A 25,632-nucleotide genomic window follows, 5' to 3' on the forward strand; every position below is an offset into this window, starting at 1 on the left:
ATGCTGAATAGGTTGGCATTATTCAAAACAAGCAACTGGAAAGCAATGGCCTAGTGATATTATTTCTGGACTGTTAACCCAGAGACCCAGATAGTATCCTGAGGACACAGGTTTGAAAGCAGTCACGCTGGATGGTAGAATTTGAATTCAATAAATATCTGGAATTAAGAGTCAAACGTTGACTAAAAATTCATTGTCGATTGTCAGAAAAATCCACCTGGTTCAGTAATGTCCTTTATGGACGGAAACTGCCATCCTAACCCAGTCTGGCTACATGTGACTCCAAATCCACAGCAATGTGGTTGACTCTTAACTACTCTCTCGACATTTAGGAATGGGCAATAAATGCTGGCCCAGCCAGTGATGCCCTCATCCTGTGAATGATGAAAGAACACAAATATGTCTGTATTTGTGAAGAACACAAAAATGCTTGAATCAGATAGGATGAATTATAGGTTGCTAAGGTAAGGGTGGCAAAGACAACAAAACTTGACCATTCCCTCCCCCAGATTAGGGTGTGATGTCAGAGAACTATAGAGGTGCCATCTGTATTCAAAACAAGTAACAGTCATGAAACAAGTCAATCTAACAGAATATTGAGAAAACCAACATTATTCTAAGACAGGATTTCTATTATCCTAAACAGAAAATAAATTCTCATTTCGAAAAGCATATTAAAAAGATTTATGAAAAAGGCAAAAAAATTGACCGAGTTTTTGCCATAAGGCAAAATGATAGGACCTTGAAGTCAGCACTGATATTTGATACCTAGGTTTTCAAACAGGACTTAATGAAGTACCAGTCATTCTGCTTTAGTGCAACGGTTGTGTTCCTCTGCAATTTTGTACTACAAACAAATCATGCCATGGAAAATCATTACAGAAAATTGCACTGCAGAAGATTGCAGAAGAAAATAGAAAAAAAATTTATACTCGTTCAGTAGAAAGTTTACATTAACCAAACATCCACAATTCATCAATAGCATTATAGCCAATTTGCACACATGCAACGCTCATTATAGCAGCATAACCTGTACCTCATAACAAATATATGTTCCAAACAAAAGCACATTGGATTAAAGGTGGGGTGTTACAAATGCTTACAGAATTCATTAAGGGATAACGGTATTGGTGAATAGCCATTTTTCAAACCGGATAGCAATATTCAATAATCAAAGGTATTAGAGCCACAGCTGGGCTTGTTACAAATGGATGATCTGGACTTGGGAAATTTTTTTAAAAATTCATTCACAGGATGAGCATATCGCTGGCTAGGTAGCATTTGTTATCCATCCTAAAGGACAGTAAACATGTAACTGTGGACCTGGAATCACATGTAAGCCATATGGGTTTTTTCCCCCCGAACATCAGCAATGGATTCATGGATTAGACATATTTATCCAACTACTTATTGAATTAAAATTCCACCGTGTGCTCTGGCTGGATTCGAACTTGTGTCGCCAGAACATTATCTAGGCCTCTGAGTTAAAGCTCCAGCAATAATGCCACTAACCCATCGCCTACCTTTGTCAGTTTAAGATTTAGCAACTTATGCAAAACTTGATAATTTAGTGAGATACCAAATGACTTCGAGATGACAGATAGAATGATTGGCAAAATCAACAGGTACAACTTAGAAGTACAACATTCCTGATGAAGGGCTCTTGCCCAAAACGTCAAAATCTCCTGCTCCTCAGATGCTGCCTGACCTGCTTGCTTTTCCAGAACCACACTCTTGACAACGTAGAAGTGGCAAAGTGAATATCTTTTTGGAGGAACGTGGAGAGGAATGTCACAAATGGGAATTAAAACAAATTTGAACACACAAGTTTAGGCCAGAATCTTATTGAGGCCTGAGTGATGTAGGATATGGCAAACATGCGTGGCAGATTCAGAAGACAGCAAGTCTAAAGTTTATAAGGAGAGGTGTTCTCATGGAAATGTATGATTTTTAAGGGGATTGACTGGGTAAGTGGTGAGAGGATGTCTCATTGGAGAGTCTAAGAGCGGAAGGCATAGTCTCAAAATATTGGGGTGCCAAATTAAGGAGGTGGAACTACTCTTTTAAACGACTGGGTATCTTTGGAATTGCCCTCACAGCTCTGTGGCAAGAAGAGATCTTGTGTATATTTAACATTGAGAGACATAGATTATTGATTAGCACAAGACGACAAGAAAGTGACTGAGGAATATCAGATCAGCTATCAACCCATTGAATGGCAGAGCAGGCTCAAGGGCCGAACAACCTATTCTTGTTCCTATTCCTTATGGTCTATCTTGAAGAAGGATCTCACTATCTGTCATGCCTTTGTTGAGTGCCATCCATCCTAAGACAAGCCAAACAGAGACACGCACGAGAATTCCTAGAAGCATGGCATTCCAACCAGAACTCTATCAACAAACACAGGGAGTTAGACCCCATCTACCACCCCCTGAGAAAAAGAGCTGGATATGACATCACCACCAGAAATGACATCAGCACAGGAAATGACATCACCAACCCAAACATATAAATAGAAAGCAGGAATTATCTGCATTGTTTTACCCAGAGGCCCAGTGAAGATGTTACCCAGTACAGTTGCAAAACATCTGGAAATGAACCTTCTAGCTCAGCGAGCAAACCTACATCCAGAGCCTCATTAACATGCATTAACCTTATCAAAATGTGCCATTCAATCCAAATGTCAAGAAATCTCAGGAATCAGAGCAAAGACCAAGCAACTTCACTTTGCTTCTTGCTCGAACAGCATTTGTGAGCATATCAGCCAAACACACTCCACATCCACAGACATGCCTCCAAGATCCCTCATGGCACTTCACTTCTGCATTAGCAAGTATCCCTTTAATGTTGCAAGAACATTGGTTTGTGTCCCTGCGTGTACTTAGTCTGGGCCAGGTTGTAAATCCAGTCTTTTCAATTGCTCTGAGCTGACCTGGATGCTTGTAACATCTCTACCATATCTTTACGTGCTTTGTCCCTTCAGCCTGTACTACCAGGCTGATATTACTTCTGTCATTCCATGCTGTTTAGCACAGACAAAGGAAGAAAGTTGGTCATGGTTGTCAGCAGAGCTCAGTCAAGGATGAATCGTCTTTGTTAGTTAGGCCCTAGCACAATAAGTCAAGAGCAGTCTCCAACGCCAGTCCAAAACATCAGAATCAGGATGCTCTCCGTATAAAGGGTGAGGACCGACTGTATATCCTTCTGGGGCTGCTTTCTTACTGAAATGAAAGAAGCAGGTATGAGGGAGACAAACGTGGGTGGCCTTGATTATTGGTCCCAGAAAAGAGGTGAACAATGGACCTTGTCAAATCATACTTTTTAGAATGGTGCAGGCACAGTCATGCTAGTCTTGTGGCAAACATCCAGTGACCGGTAGAGTTGTTCTGGGAACTGCACAAAGTAATTTAGTAATAAAATCAAATAGGATATGCACAAGGCCAGGGTAGGCAGTCAATGATGCACGGTTGGTAAGCTACGATGAGAAGTCAGAGTGAGTCTCAAAAGACAACTATGCAATTTACACTCAAACAAATCCTTAGTGTTGGTTTCAAGTACATATTTAACAAATAAAAAGGCAGTTCTAATCATGAGACTAGACTTGACAAGAACCTGTGAGAAATAGCTCAGAAGTCAATGCCAAGATAACAAACACCATCCATATACCTCCTGATGGGTCTGGAGTGCTAATGATCCTGCTATAACCTGCTTGAGATTATTGCTTCAGAGAGAGAAAAATCTACAAAACAAAATTGCAAGTTGTACCTTATCAACAAGGTAGCATTAATTACTTGCCACTTAGCCAATTCTCGACGTTACCTTCAGTGCCAGACTGTCTCTCCATAGCAACTGTTTCTCCCCCTCTAGAAAAAGTTGTTGCACTTTCACAGCACTAAATTCAAGTACCTTTAAAACCATGCAATTTTGAAATAAGAGTTAGTTCAGGACTCAGCACTACTCTATAACCATCTACTAACATGCTCAATATCCCGAAGTCCAGATTACAAAGGAAATGTCAGTAAAACAGCCAATGTTTGTGCTTTCTGCAAACTCATACATAAAGGCCAAACAGGCAAAGCAGATAAACTCAGGGCATGGTAAGGAACATGGGACTGGGATATCAGGAGGAGCATTTTGGGGCTAGAAACCACAATTCTATTAGTTTTAAAATAATGATGGAAAAGGATAGACCGGATCCAAAAGTTGAAGTTCTAAATTGGAGAAAGACCAACTTTGACAGTACTAGACAAGACCTTTCAAAAGCTGATTGGGGGCAGATGTTCACAGGTAAAGGGATGCTGGAAAATGGGAAGCCTTCAGAAATGAGATAACGAGAGCCCAGAGACAGTATATGTCTGTTAGGGTAAAAGGAAAGCAGGTAGGTATAGGGATGCTGGATGACTAAAGAAATTGAGAGTTTGGTTAAGAAAACAGTGGAAGCACATGTCAGATATAGACAGGATAGATTGAGTGAATCTTTAGAAGAATATAAAGGCAGTAGGAGTATACTTAAGAGGGAAATCTGGATGGCAAAAAGGGGACATGAGTTAGCTTTGGCAAATAGAGTTAAGGAGAATCCAAAGGTTTTTTTTTACAAATAAATTAAGGACAAAAGGTTAAGTAGGTTAGGATTGTTTACATTCGAAAAACGGAGATTGAGGTCTACAAAGTTATGAAGGGAAAAGCTTTTTCCCCAGGGTGAAGGATTCAATAACATTCAAGGTGAAAGGTTTAAGGGTGATATACATGGCAAGTACTTTACATAGAGTGTGGTAGGTGCCTGCAACACGTTGCCAGTCGAGGCAGGCATGGTAGATTTATTTAGATGCGCCTGGACAGATGCATGAGTTGGTGGGGAGCAGAAGGATACAGATGCTTAAGAATTGGGCGATAGGTTTAGACAGTGAATTTGGATCAGCTCAGGAATGGAGGAACTTACAAGTTTTCGTTGTTCTTTGACAAAAAAGGGAGAGAGTAGGGCCCCTCAAAGATCAGCAAGGCAACCTTCGTGTGGAACTGCAGGAGATAGGAGTTACTAAACGAGTATTTTGCATCAGTATGTACTGGGGAAAAGGTCATGGAAGATCTAGAATATAGGGAAATAGATTGTGTCATCTTGAAAAATGTCCATATTACAGAGGAAGTGCTGGATGTCTTGAAACGCATAAGTTGATAAATCCCTAGTACCTGATCAGGTGTACCCAAGAACTCTGTGGAAATTTAGGGAAGTGATTGCTGGGCCTCTTTAGGAGATATTGTATCATCGAAAGCCACAGGTGAAGTGCCGGAAGACAGGAGGTTAGCTAACATGGTGCCACTGTTTAAGAAAGATGCTAAGGGCAAGTCAGGGTACTATAGACCAGTGAGCCTGATGTCGCTCGTGGGCTAGTTGTTGGAGAAAATCCTCAGGGATAGGATGTACATATATTTGAAAAGGCAAGGACTGACTAGGCATAGTTAACATGGCTGTGTGTGTGGGAAATCATGTCTCACAAACTTGATTGAGTTTTTGAAGTAGTAACAAAGAGGATTGACTAGGGCAGAGTGGTAGATGTGATCTATATGGACTTCAGTAAGGCGTTCGACAAGGTTCCCCATGCAAGATTGGTTAGCAAGTTAGATCTCAAGGAATACAGGGATAATTCATCATTTGGATATAGAACTGGCTCAAAAGTGGTGGAGGGTTGTTTTCAGACTGAAGGCCTGTGACCAGTGGTATGCTACAAGGATCGGTGCTGGGTCCACTACTTTTCTTCACTTTATATAAATGATTTGGATGTGAGCATAAGAGGTATAGGTAGTAAGTTTGCAGATGACACCAAAATTGGAGGTGTAGTGGACAGCGAAGAAGGTTACCTCAGATTACAATGGGACCTTGATCAGATGGGCCAATGGACTGAGAAGTGGCAGTTTGGAGTTTAATTTAGATAAATGCAAGGTCCTGCATGTTGGGAAAGCAAATCTTAGCAGGAGTTATACAGTTAATAGTAAATTACCAGGGAGTGTTGCTGAACAAAGAGACCTTGGAGCACAGGTTCATAGCTCCTTGAAAGTGGAGTTTCAGATAGATAAGATAGTGAAGATGGCATTTAGTATGCTTTCTTGTATTGGTCAAGAGTATGGAGTACAGGATTGGGAGGTCATGTTGCAGCTGTACAGGATATTGGTTAGGTCACTGTTGGAATATTGCGTGCAATTTTGGTCTCCTTCATATCAGAAAAGGATGTTGTGAAACTTGAAAGGGTTCAGAAAAGATTTCCAAGGATGTTGCCAGGGTTGGAGGATTTGAGCTATAGGGAAAGATTGAATAGGCTAAGGTTGTTTTCCCTACGGCGGCTGGGGACTGAGGGGTGATCTTATCGAGGTTTATAAGATCATGAGGGGCATGGATAGGATAAATAGACAAAATCTTATTCTTGGGTTGGGACAGTGCAGAACTAGAGGGCATAGGTTTAGGGTGAGAGGGGAAAGATATAAAAGAGACCTCAGGGGCACCTTTTTCACGCTGAGGGTGGTACATGTATGGAATGAGCTGCTAGATGAAGTGGTGGAGGCTAGTACAATTGCAATATTCAAAAGGCACCTGGATGGGTATATTAATAGGAAGGGTTTGGAGGGGTATGGGCCAGGTGCTGGCAGGTGGGACTAGATAGGTGGGTTGGGATATTTTGTCAGCATGGACTGAAGGGTCTGTTTCCGTGCTGTACATCTCTATGACTCTAAAACAGAAGTTAGATTTCAGAAAAAAATTCCACTGGAGCATAGACTTTTATTAGTTACAAATAAACATGAACTCGGAACAGAATAATAAAAAAAGGAAAATTGTGATATAATGCAACCAGTATCCTACTTTGGCAACCAATAATTAACTTACTGACCAGTGCACTTCAAAGTTGATGTTAAGAATTTTCTGGCCAAGATGATTCTTTATGTTAAGAACTTTATGAATCATAAAAGTTGAATTGTCAAATGTTTTGCCTGTATTGTACCAGAATAGTTATCACCAGACCAGAATGAAGAAACAATGTTTGTCAAAAAAATTACTAACTTATACACTAAAATTAGGAGCCCAAGTAAAGGCCCAAATTATTTATAAACATGAAAGTCTTGATTCTCTTTAGTTACATCTCACGTTGAAATCTGATAATCAGCAAGATGTAAAACATAACATATCTTCTGCAAAACACATCACCTATAAATCTACCACATGATACTTGGGTCATTTTCAACTTCATACACCAAAGGAAAAATGATGGACAAGTATTCAAGACATTAATGTGTCACCCCAGTAACAACACTTTATTTTTCAGGAAACATCCATCAAGGGGGCAGCGATGGCAAATGAAAAGTGCGAACTATCCAATCATATACTCAAAGTAAAGGCACGATACAGCAGGAACTCCCCTTAGGAAAGAGGATATGGAAACTGGATCTTAGAAACTTTAAATTTTCAGGCTTCTAAATCTAGTCACGTATTCAGAACTTTCCACAACATAGTGTCCAACACAATAATTACATAATTAAGACTGACAACCAATAAGAATTTTTGAAAGCTGATAAAGTAATTTCTAAGATTACAAAGACACTATAAAAATTGCAAAGCATTCCACTCAAATTGTACATGTTTCTTGCTCCACAAAAGCCTCCAGACCAGCTGAATTTCTGCAACACTGTTTAATTTCAGATCTTCAGCATTTCATTTTTCTTTTCATTTTAAAGATTGTTGGTCCAGCCTCAGCTGGATATCATGTTTTAGGAATGATGGTAAGATCTTAAAAAGGTACAAGCACATGAAACAGAAAGACACCAAAGTCAGTGATTACTCTCCCTTAGAACAAAGAAGAATAAGAAAAGTTTTAATAAATGCGTTCAAAATTATGAAGAGGTATGCATACGTAAGTTAGAAAAACAACTAGCAGCTAAGTTAGTCACTGAAGGGTTCAGATTTAATATTAATGGAAAAAAGCATAGAAATCTGATTAAAATGCAGTTACAATAAAAACACACTGTCCAAAAGGGCAGAAGGAATGGAAAAATTGAGAGAATAATTGTAATTTGCTTTCCATTTCATATTCTGGATTTTTCAGTACATGACAGTCAAAAACTTCATAACTTGAATTTTCCATTTGAATTCATCAAATCATCTAAAAAGAATAAAATTTATTATACACGTTCTAGTCCTTGTCGAGTTTGTCACTGGAGGAGAACAGTTAAAATACCCTCAAATCTTGCACATTCGAACTAATCAACAGACGAAGTAACAGCAAGAACAGAAAGAGGACGGCGGTGGTAAAGAATATCACGAAAACTTCAGAAACTGAACGAGGACTGACAGTAAAAGATTCGGGTGACACGGTCAGCTACCTCTCAAGTGAAGCTCGAAACAAATCTCTTGGCCAGCAGCTTTATTGGTGCGTCTTCCGCGTTGGGCAGCGACTACTTTGCGACAAACAGCACAACGGACTTGGCCGGATTTTGGAACAGATAAATATAAATGACAAAGAGCAGAGTTACTCATTTCCGGTGGGTAGAGCTGATGTTTACTACAAACCTTACACAGCTGCTGGCCCTGGGAGAGGTCCTCGAACGGATATCGCTGGTGGCACTTGGTACAAGCGTAAAGCGCGGCCATTATTTCAAATACCAATCAATAGCCGCAACCGGCCGCTCAGTCTTCAACACGTCGGCTGACTTCTTCGCACGAACAGGAATGGAAACCCACAAACTTGGCAATTCGAGAGAATTTTACTTCCTCCTGTATTTCCCTCCCCCCCAGCCAAAATAAAAACACAAACTAAAAAATAATATATAAAGGTCTGACCTCCTGGCGTCACACCGGACGAATATCCAACATCAGAAACCAGACGCAAAACTGCAGCATTCAGCCAATCACAGTGCTCTACAGAACAGCGTACTGATACACGCAACCAATCCTGACCAATGACAAAATACCTTCATCAACCGTGTGCGGCTACCAATGGAAAGTGACGGTTAGAGGCAGTGGCGGGCGGACGAACCCGGATTTAAAATAACCACGTGATGTCAGTGGAAAGTATGGGTTTTGTAGGGCTATTTTCTCAGTTAGTATTTTTCGAAGTAGCTTTAGCCGGAAAGACAATTCAAAAAGTACAAGTAAATCTCTCTCTGTCTCTCCTATTGAGCAAATCTCTTGTTGTTCAAGTGACAGCAACTAATCAGCCGGTTCCACCCATGAAGTGACGGTGCTCCTACAAGTGGCTCCACCCACTCGAATGGTCTCAAATGGTGACCTTGTTTGTGAGGGTTTATTCGTTCTAGTTTTCAGTTTGGATATTCTCGGCTCTGCTTGTTGACGTTTTGTAGATAAAAACGCGTTCGACTATTTGGACATGGCAACTGATTCTAGAAACAGAAGGGTGAGGTTCTTGTTTATTATTTCAATGTGTTAAACGTAGTACTGATGGAGGGGGAGGCATCCAGCTCCGTGCTGTGAGAACCTATGCAGTTTTTAAATAGTTCGATTCATTGTGCTTGCTGTTGTATATCTAGTACCAAGCCACATGGACTCTAGTATTGGATTGGGGTTGACAAGGTCAGAAGTCATATGACACCAGGTTGTAGTCAGGTATTATTTGAAACCGCAAGCTTTCGAAGCGCTGCTTCGTCAGGTAACTTGTCTTCTTCACTCCGTCTGACTTTTTGATCACTTGCAAAGATTCTCGACTCACGCCATTTGTATTGTCTTTTGATCTCTCTGCCTTTAAATTCTGTGCCTGTGTACTTACCTCCATTTGACCTGATGAAGAATAATGCTTCAACTTTTGCTGTAAATACTGTATCTTACAATTGTGTCTTCCGCAACTACCTGATGAAGGAGTGGCGCTTCGAAAGCTAGTGCTTCCAATTATACCTGTTGGGCTATAACGGGACGGCACAGCTACCTCGGTGCCAGGGACCCGGATTCGATTACAGCATTGGGTGACTTTCTGTGGAGTCTGCACATTCTACCTGTGTCTGTGTGGGTTTCCTTTGGGTGCTCTGGTTTCTTCCTACAGTCCAAAGATGTCCAGGTTAGGTGAATTGGCTATGCTAAATTGCCCGTAGTGTTAGGTGCATTAGTCAGGGGTGAATGTAGGGGAATGGGTCTGGGTGGGTTGTTCTTCGGAGGGTCAGTGTGGACTTGTTGGGCTGAAGGGCCTGTTTCCACCCTAAGGAATCTAATCTAATCCAATCTGGTGTGATTTTTAACTCCAGACCAACACCGGAATCTCCAAATCAAGAGCTTGTGGTTTCAAATAAACGTGTTGGCCTGTAACCTGGTGCTATGATACCTGTTACAGCTGCTAGTGGTTTGTGATATTTTAATAATCAAAAGCTTCCCCTCAACCTTGAGATTTACCCCACTATTGATATATGAAGTCAATCTTCATTATGTGAACTTGGAATATTTTAGTTCTGGTTTTAAATTGTGATGTTAATTAGCATGATTATGTTATGCTGGAATGACAGGTCTAGCATATGAGGAACGGCTGAGGATACTGGGATTGTATTCGTTGGAGTTTAGAAGATTAAGGGGAGATCTAATAGAGACGTACAAAGTAATACATGGCTTTGAAAAGGTGGATGCTAGAAAATTGTTTCTGTTAGGCGAGGAGACTAGGACCCGTGGACACAGCCTTAGAATTAGAGGGGGTCATTTCAGAACAGAAATGCGGAGACATTTCTTCAGCCAGAGAGTGGTGGGCCTGTGGAATTCATTGCCACGGAGTGCAGTGGAAGCCGGGACGCTAAATGTCTTCAAGGCCGAGATTGATAGGTTCTTGTTGTCTAGAGGGATTAAGGGCTACGGGGAGAATGCGGGCAAGTGGAGCTGAAATGCGCATCAGCCATGATTGAATGGCGGAGTGGACTCGATGGGCCGAATGGCCTTACTTCCACTCCTATGTCTTATGGTCTTATGGTCTTATGCTGAATGGCTGTCTACTGCTGTTTATTAAATGATATAAAGACCTGGATATTTGTAGTTTTCCAAATATGTACTTAGAATTTGGTAGGGAACACACCAAGAAAGCTTCAAATTTCCCCCTTGCAGCATTTTCACTTGTCATTCATGATAATTCATGTAAACTCCCTCAGGCTGAATTCTGACATTTTCGAGTATTTAAGTGTACAATGACTCGACAGCCTGAGATGATAACCTTTCCCCATAATATCTGTAATGACCATCGCAGACCTTAGCCTGAGCCTTAGCACGTAATCATGGATCTTGGAAAATGCCAGTTTGCAACTTTCTGTCCTGAACAATGTTTTGCACTGGAAGATTAGCAAGCTTTAATCAGAGCATCTTTCACTAAATTGGTGATCCTCCAGTAGTAGTTGGTGTCCATTTCTCAGTCCCTAGTGAGAATGTGTATCGGATGAATGTGCAGGCAGGGAAGGAATTAAATTTTGTGAAACAAGAGGTTCAGCTGAGTTATGACTGTGATAAGACAAAACTTGCAATTAATAATGGACTGCTGGAGGCAAGGGTAAAGGATTAACAAGGTGGAAGGACATTCATTAAGTAGAGATATTTAACAAGATGTGGTAGCATTCAGTATGTAAAGTCAGTTTAATAAAGTGTAAAGTATTGTATGAAGCCAGTTAACAAGATTAAGAACATTCATTGTGTAACAGTAAAGGGCTTGGTCTCTACTATTGATACTCATTGATTGTCACAGTCATCCAATTAATATGTATGTTGCTTTGTCTGGATGCTCCTCCCTGTAAAACTGCTATATGGTTTATTGAGAAACTGCGGTTCAAGAGAAGACCATGAACTCATGTCTCTGTTCACTTGGGTGATCGTTCTCTCTCCCTCCAAGGACCAGAATAAGGATGAAGCGGGTAAAGCCATATTGTGCCGGAGTGTTTTACTTCAACTGAAGGGGGAGCACGACAACACTGGGAACTGTCTGAGAAGCATAGAATTCTGTGTCAGACTGAAGTCCTGCTCAAGAAGTTTGCAATCGACAACAAAATTAGTGGAATAGTAGACAGTGAAGAAGGTTTTTTAAGATTACAATAAGGTCTTGATTACATGGGTCAATGTGCTGAAAAACGGCAGATGGATTTCATTTTGGTAAATTGCCTTTCACATTGCATTTTGGTACGAACAAACCTTTTTTACAATGAGTGGAATGGCCTGAAGTGTTGTAGAACAAAATGACCTGGGGGTTCAGGTAACTACTTTGACGTTTCCATCACACATACACTGCTTTGCTCAGATCGTTGAGTTTAGGATTTGGGAAGTCATGCTGCGGTTGTACAGGACATGGGAGGCATCTTCTGGAATACTGTGTCCAGTTCTGTTTGCCCAGTTATAGAAAGGATATTACTAAGTTAGAGGGTTCAGAAGAGATTTACCAGAATGTTTCTGGATATAGAATGTTTAAGTTTATAAAGAAAAGCAGTGAGTTTCTTTCACTAGATCATAGGAGGTTAAGGGGTGACCTTTTAGAGATTTGTAAAAATTGATGGATATAGATAGGGTTTACGATAGTTTTCTTTCCCCCTAGGATGTCAGGATTTCAACATTAGGGTGCACATTTTTAAGGTGAGTGGAGAGAGATGCTCAAAAGAGTGGTTTGTGTGTGGAATGAACTTCCTGAGGAAGTAGTGGGTATGATTGTAATCACAATATTTAAGATCTTGGATAAGTACAAGAAAAGGAAAAGTTTGGAGGGATAATGAGTGTAGTTGTAGGCCAGTGGGCCCTTCAAGCCTGCATCACCATTCAATAAGGTCATGGCTGTGCAATTTTAATATCCCATTCCTGATTTCTCTCCCTTTTTTTTAAACTGTAAGGCGTCCAGCTTCCTCTTGAATATGTCTAACCAACTGGCCCCAACCGCTTTTCTGTGGGAGAGAATTCTATAGGTTCACAACTTATTGAAGAAATTCTTCCTCATCTCAGTCCTGAGTGGCTTACCCATTATTCTTAGACTGTGTCCCCTCATTCTGGACTTTTCCAACATTGGGAACATTCTTACCGCATCTAGCCTGTCCACTCTGATCAGGATTATGTTTCCATTAGATCCCATTCATTCTTGTAAATTCCAGTGAGCGTTTGTTCATGTCAGTACTGCAACCCAGGAGTTGGTTTGGTGAACCTTTGCTGAACTCCCTCAATAGCAAGAATGTCTTTCCTCCGATGAGACCAAAACTGTACACAATATTCAAGTGTCGCTGCGACACGGCCCTGTGATATTCCATGATATTCTTTTCAAAATTGAGGCATTCTGCTAAATGACGTTCAGTCTACTCTCGGAAATCAATCATAAGATCTCCTCCTTTTTCACGGTGGGTTTTGCATATGAACCAGCTGCTTGGTGGATTTCAGTTGCCACTTACGGAAGAGTATGATCTAACTGCTTGAAGTGTACTGTAGCAATGTAGCTAGACCTATCTTTTGCAACATTGGAGGAATATGAAACTTCCAACAGTGATTGTGCGGGGAAGCACCAACTGTCTCGAACACCAGATATAGATGACATAAGTTGTTCTTAAACTGTCATTGTTTTGTTTTATGGAATTTTTCCAATTAAAATGGTTGCTGCAGATAACATAATTTGCAAATTGAACGGTCAATGATAATCAGTTTACAGAGCCATATACACAAGTTAAGTGAATGGGCAAGAACTTGACAAGTGGAATGTAACATGGGGGAAAATATAAGGTTGTGTTTTGGCAGAAAGATTAACAAGCTGAATACAATGACTGACTGAAATGGGGAAAGACTGGAAAGCTACAGCACGGATTTGGGAAGGCGAAAAAAATGTTGGCATACAAAATTGGTCTTGTGGGCTACGGTTCGAGGAAACCACAGCATAGGTACGAGGGTAAAAGCAAACATTATTCTTTCACAATTTTAAGGCTATTATTCTGCAGTTACAAGAATGCAACAAAAGCGGGCTGACCTTTAAACTCTATAAACAAATGTACAAAATATGCTTGTAAGGGTGCTATCACATCCAATTCCTAAGTGAGCAATGGATTTTCATTAAAGGCAAGGTTACCAACTGACTCATTCATGGAATGTCATCCTGTTTTCCCCCTTCACTTGAAGCAAAATGCTCAGACACAGTATAGCTTTACTTCCTTAATATTTATTTCAGGCCCTGAAGGGAGAGAGAATGATCACCCATTTTAGATTACTTAGTGTGGAAACAGGCTCTTCGGCCTAACAAGTCCACACCGACCCGTCGAAGCGCACCCACCCAGACCCATTCCCCTACATTTACTGCTGCACCTAACACTATGGGCAATTTAGCGTGGCCAATTCACCTGACCTGCACATTTTTTTTTGGACTGTGGGAGGAAACCGGAGCACCCGGAGGAAACCAAGCAGACACGGGGAGAATGTGCAAACTCCACACAGATAGTTGCCTGAGGCGGGAATTGAACCCGGGTCTCTGGCGCTGTGTGGCAGCAGTGCTAACCACTGCCGCCCATGTGCACAAAGACATGAGTTCAGTCTTCTCTGGAACAGCAGTTTTTCAATGAACTAATAGTCATTTTACAAGGAGGAGCATCCAGATAAGGCAACGTACATATTGTTTGGGTGACTGTTATACAATGTTCTTAATCTTGTTAACTGGATTCATACAACAGATACTTTTCACCTGGTTAATCTCAGTTGCATACTGAATGCTACCTCCTCTTGTTAAATGGCTCTTTTCCATCTTGTTAACTCATTGTTGTCTCCAGCATCCCATTCTTAACTGCAAGTTCTTATTTGATCAGAGTCAGATGTACAGCACAGAAACAGACCCTTAGTTCAACTCATCTATGCTGGCCAGATAATGCAATCTAGTCCCACCTGCCAGCACCTGGCCCACATCCCTCCAAACCCTTCCTTTTAATATACCCATCCAGATGCCTTTTACATGTTGCAATTGTACTAGCCTCCATCACTTCCTCTGGGAGCTTATTCCATACATCTACCACCCTCTGCATGAAACAGTTGCCCCTGAGGTCTTTTTTTTTTAAATGTATCTTTCCTCTCTCACTCTAAACCTATGCCCTCAAGTTCTGGACTCCCCAACCCCAGGGAAAAAGACTTTATCTATTTATCCTATTTGTGCCCCTCGTGATGTTATAAATCTCTAAGGTCACTCCTCAACCTCTGATGCTCCAAGGAAAACAGCTCCAGCCTATTAAACTTCTTCTGATATCTCAAATCCTCCAACTCTGGCAACATCTTGTAAGTCTTTTCTGAATTCTTTCAAGTTTCACAACATCCTTCCAATAGGAAGGAGACCAGAATTGTGTACCATATTCTAATAGTGGCCCAGCCAATGGCCTGCACAGCCACAACATGACCTCCCAACTCCTGTACTCAATACTCTGACCAAGAAAGGAAAGCATACCAAATGCTTTCTTCACTAGCTATCTACCTGTGACTCTACTTTCAAGGAGCCTGTGCTCCAAGATCTTTGTTCAGCAACACTCCCTAGGACCTTACCATTAAGTGTATATGTCCTGCTAAGATTTGCTTTCCCAAAATGCAACACCTCACATTTATCTGAACTAAACTCCATCTGCCACCTCTCAGCTCATTGGCCCATCTGATCAAGATCCCGGTACAATCTGAGGCAGCCCTCCTTGACGTCCACTACACCTCCAGTCTTGGTGTCATCTGCAAACTTACTAACTATACCTCTTATGCTCACAAGCAAATCATTTATGTAAAATGATGAAAAATAGTGGGCCTAGCACCGATCCTTGTGGCACTCCACTGGTCACGCCTCCAGTCTGGAAAACCACCCTCCACCACCACCCTCTGTCTTCTCCCTTTGAACCAGTTCTGTATCCATGTGGCTAGTTCTCCCTGTATGCTATGAGATCTAACCTTGCTCACCAGTCTTCCATAGGGAACCTTGTTGAATGTCTTACTGAAGTCCATATAGATCATGTCTACCACTTTGCCCTCATCAATCCTCTTTGTTACTTTTTCAAAAAACTCAATCAGGTTTGTGAGACATGATTTCCAATGCACAAAGCCATGTTGACTATTCCTGATTAATCCTTGCCTTTTCAAATACATGTACGCCGTGTCCCTCAGGATTCCATCCAACAACTTGCCCACCACCGACATCAGGCTCTCTGGTCCATAGTTCCCTAGCAAGTCCTTACCACTTTAAACAGTGCCACCATGTTAGTCAACCTCCAGTCTTCTGGCACCTCACCTGTGACTATCGATGATACAAATATTTCAGCAAGAAGCCCAGCAATCACTTCTCTAGCTTCCCACAGAATTCTAGGATATTGAGCAGTTCCCTCAGATTTGTCTACATTTATACATTTCAAGACATCCTGCAGTTCCTCCTCTAATATGGATGTTTCAAGATGATACCATCTATTTCCCTACATTCTAGATATTCCATGTCCTTTTGCCCCAGTAAATACCGATGCAAAATACTCGTTTAGTATTTTCCCCATCTCCTGGTGCTCTACACAAAGGCTGCTTTGCTGATCTTTGAGGGGGCCCTCTTCTATCCCTAGTTACTCTTTTGTCCTTAATGTATTTGTAAAAACCTTTTGGGTTCTCCTTAACTCTATTTGTCAAAGCTATCTCATGTCCCCTTTTGCCCTCCTGATTTTCCACTTAAGTAAATGCCTTTATACTCTTCTAATGATTCACTCGATCTATCCTGTCTATGCCTGCCATATGCTTCCACCTTTTTCTGAACCAAACCTTCAATTTCTTTAGTCATCCAGCATTCCCTCTGCCTATCAGCCTTTCCTTTCAGCCTAACAGGAATATACATTCTCTGGATTCTTGTTATCTCATTTAGATTAGATCACATTACAGTGTGGAAACAGGCCCTTCGGCCCAACAAGTCCACACCGACCCGCCGAAGCGCAACTGACCCATTCCCCTACGTTTACCCCTTTACCTAACACTACGGGCAATTTAGCATGGCCAATTCACCTGACCACATCTTTAGACTGTGGGAGGAAACCGGAGCACCCGGAAGAAACCCACGCAGACACGGGGAGAACGTGCAAACTCCTCACAGTCAGTCGCCTGAGGCAGGAATTGAACCCGGGTCTCAGGCACTGTGCCACCATGCCACCCACTAAGGCTTTTCTGAAGGCTTCCCGATTTCCAGCCATCCCATTACGTGCCCCAATTAGCTTTTGAAAGTTCTTGCCGAATCCAGTCAAAATTGGCCTTTCTCCAATTTAGAACTTCAACTTTTAGATCTGATCTATCCCTTTCGGTCACTATTTTAAATCTAATAGCATTATGGTTGTTGGCCCCAGAGTGCTCCCCCACTGACACCTCTGTCACCTGCCCTACCTTATTTCCCAAGAGTAGGCCACGTTTTGCACCTGCTCCACTAGGTGCATCCACATACAGAATCAGAAAATTTTCTTGTACACTCTTAAATTCCTCCCCATCCCAACCCTTAACACTGTGGCAGTCCCAGTCTATGTTTGGAAAGTTTTTAAAATCCCCTACCATAACCATCTTATTATTCTTGCACATAGCTGAGGTCTCCTTACAAGTTTGTTTCTCAGTGTCCCTTTAACTATTCAATAATACAATCCCAATAAGGTGATCATCCTTTTTTTATTTCTCAGTTCCACCCAAATAACTTCCCTGGATGTATTTCCAGGAATATCCTCCCTCAGCACAGCTACAATGCTATCCCTTATCAAAAATGCCACTCCCCCTCCTCTCTTGCCTCCCTTTCTATCCTTTCTGTAGCATTTGTATCCTGGAACATTAAGCTGCCAGTCCTGCCCATCCCTGAATCACGTTTCTGTAATTGCTATGATATCCCAGTCCCATATTCCTAACCATGCCCTGAGTTCATCTGCCTTCCCTGTTAGGCCCCTTACATTGAAATAAATGCAGTTTAATTTACCAGTCTTACCTTGTTCTCTGCTTTGTTCCTGCCTGCCCTGACTGTTTGACTCTCTCCTGTTCTCAACTGTACCAATTTCGGGTTGATCACTTTCCTCACCTATCTCCCTTGGTTGCCCCCCTCAACCTTACTAGTTCAAATCCTCCTGAGCAGCTCTAGCAAATCTCCCTGCAAGTCTATTCGTCCCCTTCCAATTTAGGTGCAATCCGTCCTCCTTGTACAGGTCACTTCTACCCCAAAAGAGATTCCAATGGTCCAAAAGTATGAATAGTTCTCCTGTACACCAGCTACTCAGCCGTGCATTCATCTGCTCTATCCTCCCCTCACTAGCTCACAGCACCAGGAGTAATCCAGATATTACTACTCTCGAGGACCTCCTTTTTAAATTCCTGTCTAACTCTCTGTAATCTCACTTCAGAATCTCAACCTTTTCCCTTCCTTTGTATGCACTGGAGCCAATGACAATGACCTCCTACTGGACCCTCTTTCCCCCTGGAGAACATTCTGCACCCTCTCCACAACATCCTTGATTCTGCCACCAGAGAAGCAACACACCAATCTGATTTTTCACTGCTGGCCACAGTCACGTCTGTCAGTACTTCGGACTAGAGTCCTCTAACACGATCAATCTCTTGGAACTTGACACACCCTTCATTGCATTAGAGGCAGTCTCAATGCCAGAAACTTGGCTGTTTGTGCTACGTCCCCCTGAGAATCCATCACCCCCTACGTTTTTCAAAATTGCATATTTGTTTGAAATAGGGATAGCCACAGAAGACTCCTGCACTACCTTGCCTACCTTTCCTGGAATTAACCCATCTATGTGTCTGTATTTGTGATTTTCCTCCTTTCCGAAAACCGCCATCCATCACACCACCTTGCTGTTGTAAATTCCTCATTGCCTCTGTCTCTCCAACCAGTCCATTCAATCTCATGGGATTCTCAACCAGTGGCATTTATTGCAGACATGATCCTCAGTAACACGAACTCGCTCTATACTCCCACATTGACAAGACGAGTATATCACTCTGCTGAAGGCCATTTTTTTGCTGCAGTCAATTAACAGACCCAAGAAGTAAGTTTTCCTCTACAAAACACTGCTCCAGGTTAAATTAATACTTGTGGACTATATTTTAAAGTTTAATCAAGAGACATATCGCAATATAACACATAATCAAGAGAGAACCCATTCTACTCACTACTGCAGTTCCTCCAAGACTAGTTGTGAATTTCAGTCTTCGTTAATTTTCCCAGATGTAGTCCGATGTCCATGATACACTAATTCAAACAGCAAAGGCAGTAACTGTGCAGGTTTGCTGCTGTCAGTTAGCAGTGTGGGTCTCTCATGCACGCTCTCCTGCACTGACCTCCTTTGTCTGTTCCTCTCGCTTTTAAAACTGCTGTTGTTTTGGCTTTTTTTTCCTCTAATGATCCAAAACAATACAACAACATATAAAACAGTAATTGCTGCTCCTGGAATTCGAGGAAATCACCCGCAACACCTAAAATACCTCAAAGGAGCTGCCTGTTACAGCCAGAAATTTTTCCTGTCTTCGATCTTGGATTAGGTCATGTTCAGCTGAATCCCTTGTTTCACAAAACTCAGTACTTAACTCTTTCCCTGCCTGCTCATACCATATATACATTCTCAAGATTACATCAGATATGGTCTTTTCAAACCAGGTAACTAGAGAAACTGGTCAGGGGTTGGAGATGGGAGGGATGACGAAGGAGACTTAGGTAAATATAGCAAACCAAGGGGGAGAGTTGAAGTGGGACAGTACATTATTAAATCTGAAATGAAGATCAGAATTGTAGGCTCTCTGTTCTGTTACTTAGATGCCACCAAGTGCCAAGACTTGGATTTTACAAAGATAACAAAAAGAGGCAACTAGAAATTCTGTATCTGGATGCACGTAACATTGATTAGAAAGTAAATGAATTGACTAAATACATTTAAGTAAATGAAATCATTTGATTGCTGCTGTGGAGGTCTGGATCAGAATTATGAGAGCTGTGTTCTGATTTGAGGCACCTGTCATTCAAGAAGAATAGCAAATGGATAAAGGTTGAGGGGATTGTGCTGATGATCAGAGATGTCATTGATGCAAAAGTTAGAGATGAACTTGGTTCAGGAGACCAGGAAATGTACTGAATTGCTAGTAGAAATGGTCTCCAGGCATTAATATTGCCCTAAGCATTAGGATAAATACGTAAGATTATGAGGGGATGACAAGCATGGGTGATTTTCAACTTCACGTAAATTAGACTCAAATTGACAATAACCTAGATAAGTAGTTCATAAAATGCTTTTGAAAAAGCTTAGAGCGGCACATGAAACCAAGTAGAGAGCATGTTCTATTAAACGAACTCGAGATTAGAGTGGTGCTAGAAAAGCACAGCAGGTCAGGCAGCATCTGAGGAGCAGGAAAATCAACGTTTCAGGCAAAAGCCCTTTATCAGGAATAAGGCTGGGGGCCTCAGGGTTAAACTAAGATTAACGTATATATGAGACTTTGTTTAATAGGTTTTCGAAAAAAGGATGTTCTACAAGCTAAATTTAGAGAGGTAGGAGTTAAACTAAAATGTGGTAAGCTCAAAGGTGGTAATCTCAGGATTGCTACCGCTCCCACACGTGAGTCAGAGTAGGAATGGCAGGAAAGCGAAGGTGCATACGTGAATTGAAGTGTATTACGAGAGGGAGGGATTCAGGTTCCTGGGACATTGGAACTGGTTCTGGGGATGTGAGACGAACACAAACCAGGTGGTCTGCACTTGGACAGGATTGGAACCAGCTAGGGTGTTTGCTCCTTCTATTGGGGAGGGTTTAACCTAATGTGGCTAGGGGTCGGAACAAATGTAGGAAGTCGGAAGGAAGTAAAGTGGGTACAAAAACAAAGGACATTAAGGGGAAATGTGGAAGGCAGAGAAACCAAAGACACAAATCAACAAGGATCACATTTCACAACAACTGTGAAAGGGCCATAAATGTCCAAAACCAATTGAGCCTGAGGGCTCTGTCTCTCAATGTGAGCTGCATTTGGAGCAAGGTGGATGCAACTGTGCTAACAGTTTATTAGTGGATGTCATGTATTTGGCATCACAGAGACCTGGCTCCAGAGTGACCAAAGATGAGAATTCAACATCCATGGTTGTTCAATTTTTAGGAAAGATAGATGGGAAGGGAGATGGCTGGTTAAGAAAGAAATTAATACAGTAGTAAGGGGGAGCATTAGCCTTGACGATGTGGAATTAATATGGGTGGAGCTGTGGAACGCCAAAGGGAAAAAGACATCAGTGGGAATTTTGTGCAGACCACCAAACAGAAGTTGTGATGTTGGAGTCTGTATCAAACAGGAAATTGGAGATGCATGCAGTAAGGGTACAGCAGTTATTACGGGTGAATTCAATCTACATACTAACTGGATGAACCAAACTGATAACAACAATATGATGGATTCCCTCATTCCAGGATTTCCTGGAATGTATGAGAGATGGTTTCCTTGAACAGTATGTTGAGGAACCAGCTAGACAGCAAGCCTCCTAGACTGGGTATGGTATTATGAGAGGATTAATTAGCAACATTGTGGTGCAAGATCATAATAAAGAGTGATCATAATAAAGCAGAATTCTTCATTAAGATTGAGAGTGACACACTGTTGGAATATTGCATGCAATTCTGGTCTCCTTCCTATCGGAAAGACGTTGTGAAACTTGAAAGGGTTCAGTAAAGATTTACAAGGATGTTGCCAGGGTTGGAGGGTTGGAGAGGCTAAACAGGCTGGGGCTGTTTTCCCTAGAGCGTCGGAGGCTGAGGGGTGACCTTTTATAGAGGTTTACAAAATTGAGGGGTATGGATAGGATAAATAGACAGTCTTTTCCCTGGGGTCGGGGAGTCCAGAACTAGACGGCATAGGTTTAGGGTGAGAGGGGAAAGATATAAAAGAGACCTAAGGGGCAACGTTTTCACGCAGAGGGTGGTACGTGTATGGAATGAGCTGCCAGAGGAAGTGGTGGAGGCTAGTACAATTGCAACATGTAAGAGGCATATGAATAGGAAGGGTTTGGAGGGATATGGACCGGGTGCTGGCAGGTGGAACTACTAACAGGTGGTTCGGGTTCTGAAACGGAAGTCTGACGGGCCACCGGTTCTGAAACGGGACACTGACTTTGTGTTAAACTTAGTAGATTATTATGTAAGAAGAGAGAGACATCGTGATATGTTGTAATGAGATTCTATAAAAGGTTCGGGTTCTGAAACGGAAGTCCAACGGGACACTGGTCCTGTGGTTTGGGTTCCGAAACTGGATGCTGATGGGACGCTGATTCTGTGATTAATTGGTCAAAAAATAAATGATTGAGAAGTTGTGAATTTTGTTCATTGCAGAGAGAATCATTTGCAGGGACTGAGTTACTTGGACTGATAGGAATATAAGGTCCTGCGGAATTGAGGAAAAAGTGAATCAATATCGATTTGGGAAGAAAATAGTGTTTTGGGATAGAATTAAAATAAATTCCAGTTGCATGTTTTCTTGCGTCACAGACTAATTGCATTTAAAAACTTGTCTTGAATTAAATAGTAAAAGGGGAAAAATTAGGGAATGTGTGTCTCTGTGAGAGAGAGGAGGCTCAGCGCTGTTTCCTTTCAGCCTGCAGAAAATTTAACTCCGTTGTGAGTGGTTTGGATGAACATTTGTGTTTGAATGTTTATCTTGTTTTCTGGAGCTCCGAATGTAAAATAATGGTCTTGATTGAACAAGTTGTGATTTAGACAATTTAAATTTGATTTGAAAATTGTATTTTAGAGATTTAAATTTGCTTTAAAAAGTGTTTTAATATTGTGTTGTTGTACCTGCTGAAATATTCATCTTTTATTTTCTTTTGAAAATAAAGGGAAATTGTACAGATTCCCGAAATGTCGATTTCGCTGCTCGTTGGATGCTGCCTGAACTGCTGTGCTCTTCCAGCACCACTAATCCAGTATTTGGTTTCCAGCACCTGCAGTTATTGTTTTTACCTCATTGAGAATGATTGTCCTTTGCAGGTGTTACATGATAAATATCTGGAAAAAGTCCATAGATGTCCACAGTTGTCTGGTGACCCAAACAAAAAAAATTGGGTAATGAACAATGGCCATTGGGAGGTAGGAAGAATTTAGACATGGTAAAGTCAGCCAACAGCAAATTTGCTGGAAAAATATGGGCTTGAAAATTCAAGAATTAATTGGACTTTGGCATCAATATTGTCAGAAACTTTAAAAGGTAATTCTTCTCTTGCTGTGAAAACGCCATTAAATTGGGCATCAAATTGACGAAGTGAGTATTCTTAAACTGGTTGAAGTTCTTAAAAGAAATGTGCACGTGAGAAAAGGTTACAGATCTCTGTCTAAAATGTAATGGCAATACTAAGAACTGCGCAGTTCAATAGTTGGCCTTAAATTAACAAGGGAGACTTTGAATACAAGGATCTTTAATTATTGGATGTCATAATCTACATGGAAGGTCCCATCAAATTCCGTTTAATCAAAAGTAGCTCAGTGTGGTTACTGTTGACAGTCAACTGGGACTCACTGCTGAGGTGACACCATATTTATAGATGAAATTAAGGGGTAGGGTAGAATCTGGATGAGAAAGTATCAAAACAGTCAAGTCTGCAACTGACAAAGGTGTAATGCACAGCAGTTTCAGTGACAAGTTATTGAGAAGGAGGCAGACGTGCAAGGCAACAACTTCTGATAGAATGTGAAGCTGGAACTGAATTCAACATCCAAGTACCAAGATAAAAACTGCAGCCTGATAGTGGATGATGACTTAAAATTTGCAAAGTTTGATTTGAAGAAATTCTGGGTCACTCAACACTGGATTTTGGAAGAAAGGTCTTGCTGTATAGAGAGAGTGGATGAGTCAGAAGGCTTTGGGAAGATAGTTGCATATCAGCTAACATGGGAAAGATTTAGAAATTCAGTAGAATGTTAGAATGTGGTTCAAGGCACAGAGGGCGCATCCAATAGATGAGTAAAGTGAGGATAATAGTTTCAGATTTGATAACATTACAAATCAAATGAGTAAATACATGGCAAAGAATATTCAATGGTAGAAGTATGAAAGGATGCAAATTAGAATTCAGATTGAAGAGGAGCAAAATAGGAATGTTACAGAATAAAAAGGGAAAAAGGAAGACTGATCAAGAGGTTCTTAAATTTTACAGCTGATCAATATATTAAATGTATTACCCATAGTAATGGCAAAGGTTTAGCTGACATCAGCAGCCATTTGGCAGATGGGGCAGCAAAAGCAGCATCTAAAGGGGATTTTATGTTTATGCCCAGAATGATGAGGCAGACTACAAATTCTAATTAAAACTAGTCTACTTTTGATAAATTTAATGCCAACCATTTAAGACATTGTTAAACTTCAGGGGGACTCCCCTGACACTGATAAGATGTTATAGTCTGAGTTCAGCTGTTTGTATGACCCTGACGCTCAACTCTTGACTACTCCTGCGGGTCAAATTTGTATGTCTGATGAACTTGCTTTCTGGGTTATTGAATGTGTGCATTTATGCAACTCACTGGTGCCCGTTCAGTCACCGACCTTCTCCTGATTGGAGGTGGGGATACCACCAAGCTGTGTAGCTCAGACGGTTAGCACCCGGTGTCTTATTTGTCAGGAACATCAACCCAGAAAAGGCTTAATTTGTGTTCAGGGTAGAACTCCCTTGCCAGAGGGTCCCTTTGAGAACTTCAACTGGATTACATTGAGTTGCAGAAATGTCAGTGCTATAAATAAGTTTTGGCTGTTATTGTTGTCTTTTCTAAGTGGATTGAAGCCTACCCTAGTACCAATGCTACTGTTGAGACTCGTGAAGATTTTGCTTAAGGAAGTTATTCCCTGTTCGGTATACCTGCATGCATTAGTTCAAACAATAGACCACATATCGTTAGTAATATTAATGAAGAACTGTTCCCAGCTTTATTTGTCAGCAACTGCATTGTGCTTATTGTCTTCAGGCTGCTGGCCTTGTTGAACATTTTTTAACCAGACTCTTAAGACGAAACTTGCCAAATTCATGTCTGAGACTGGCCTCTTCTGGGTTAAGCTACTCCCTGTGGCCTTATTCCAGATGCGATCCACGCCTACAGGCACCTTTTGGCCCAAACTGGTCCATGCTGACTGAAATGTCCATCCATGCTAACCCCGTTTCCCTGCAGGTAGGCCATATTCTTTTAATCCTTTTAATCCGTGTATTTGTCCAAATGCCTTTTAAATGTTGTTAATGTACCAGCCTCAACCTCTTCTGGTAGCTCATTCCATATGCATACCACCCTCTGTGGAGAAAAAAAAGTTGCTCTTCGGGTTCCCTTTTAATGCTACCCCTTAACTTTCTAGTTCTTCCCCCCAACCCTCGGGAAAAAGAGACTGAATGCAGTCACCCTATCCATTCTGCTCATGATTTTAGACACCTCAATAAGGTCCACCTTGGTCTCTTTTATTCTAAAGAAAAAAGTCCTAGCTTGTCCAACTTCTCCTTATAACTCAGTCCCTTGAGTCCAGGCAACATCCTTGAAAATTTCTTCTGCACTCTTTCCAGTTTAATAACGTCCTTCTGAAAACAAGATAACCATAACTGAACACAATACTCTAAGTGCGGCCTCACCAACATTGTGCAACATAACTTCCCAACTTCTATACTCAATGCCCTGACTGAAGGCCAGTGTGCCAAAAGCCATCTTCAT

The 25,632-nt window shown here is 41.4% G+C and overlaps 2 protein-coding genes across 9 annotated transcripts in view; one reads left to right on the top strand and one right to left on the bottom strand.

Annotated features, from left to right (window-relative positions):
• fam76b (family with sequence similarity 76 member B) overlaps positions 1 to 8,882 on the bottom strand; it is a 79,206-nt gene extending 70,324 nt beyond the window's left edge. For 2 of the 4 annotated variants that reach the window (XM_072577852.1, XM_072577851.1), the window contains exon 1: positions 8,552 to 8,872. In XM_072577852.1, the coding sequence (XP_072433953.1) occupies positions 8,552 to 8,632 (81 nt within the window). In that variant the 5' untranslated portion in view covers positions 8,633 to 8,872. Of the gene's footprint in view, positions 1 to 8,364; positions 8,516 to 8,551 lie in introns of those variants that run through there. The other 2 variants (XM_072577853.1, XM_072577854.1) reach the window with 2 other exon arrangements.
• Positions 8,883 to 8,979: 97 nt separating this feature from the next.
• LOC140481519 (centrosomal protein of 57 kDa-like) overlaps positions 8,980 to 25,632 on the top strand; it is a 48,440-nt gene continuing 31,787 nt past the window's right edge. For 2 of the 5 annotated variants that reach the window (XM_072577848.1, XM_072577847.1), the window contains exons 1-2: positions 22,803 to 23,040; positions 24,907 to 25,107. In XM_072577848.1, the coding sequence (XP_072433949.1) occupies positions 22,813 to 23,040; positions 24,907 to 25,107 (429 nt within the window). In that variant the 5' untranslated portion in view covers positions 22,803 to 22,812. Of the gene's footprint in view, positions 9,396 to 22,802; positions 23,041 to 24,906; positions 25,108 to 25,632 lie in introns of those variants that run through there. The other 3 variants (XM_072577849.1, XM_072577846.1, XM_072577850.1) reach the window with 3 other exon arrangements.

This window comes from Chiloscyllium punctatum, chromosome 9, assembly GCF_047496795.1.
Source record: "Chiloscyllium punctatum isolate Juve2018m chromosome 9, sChiPun1.3, whole genome shotgun sequence".
Lineage (NCBI taxonomy): Eukaryota > Metazoa > Chordata > Chondrichthyes > Orectolobiformes > Hemiscylliidae > Chiloscyllium > Chiloscyllium punctatum.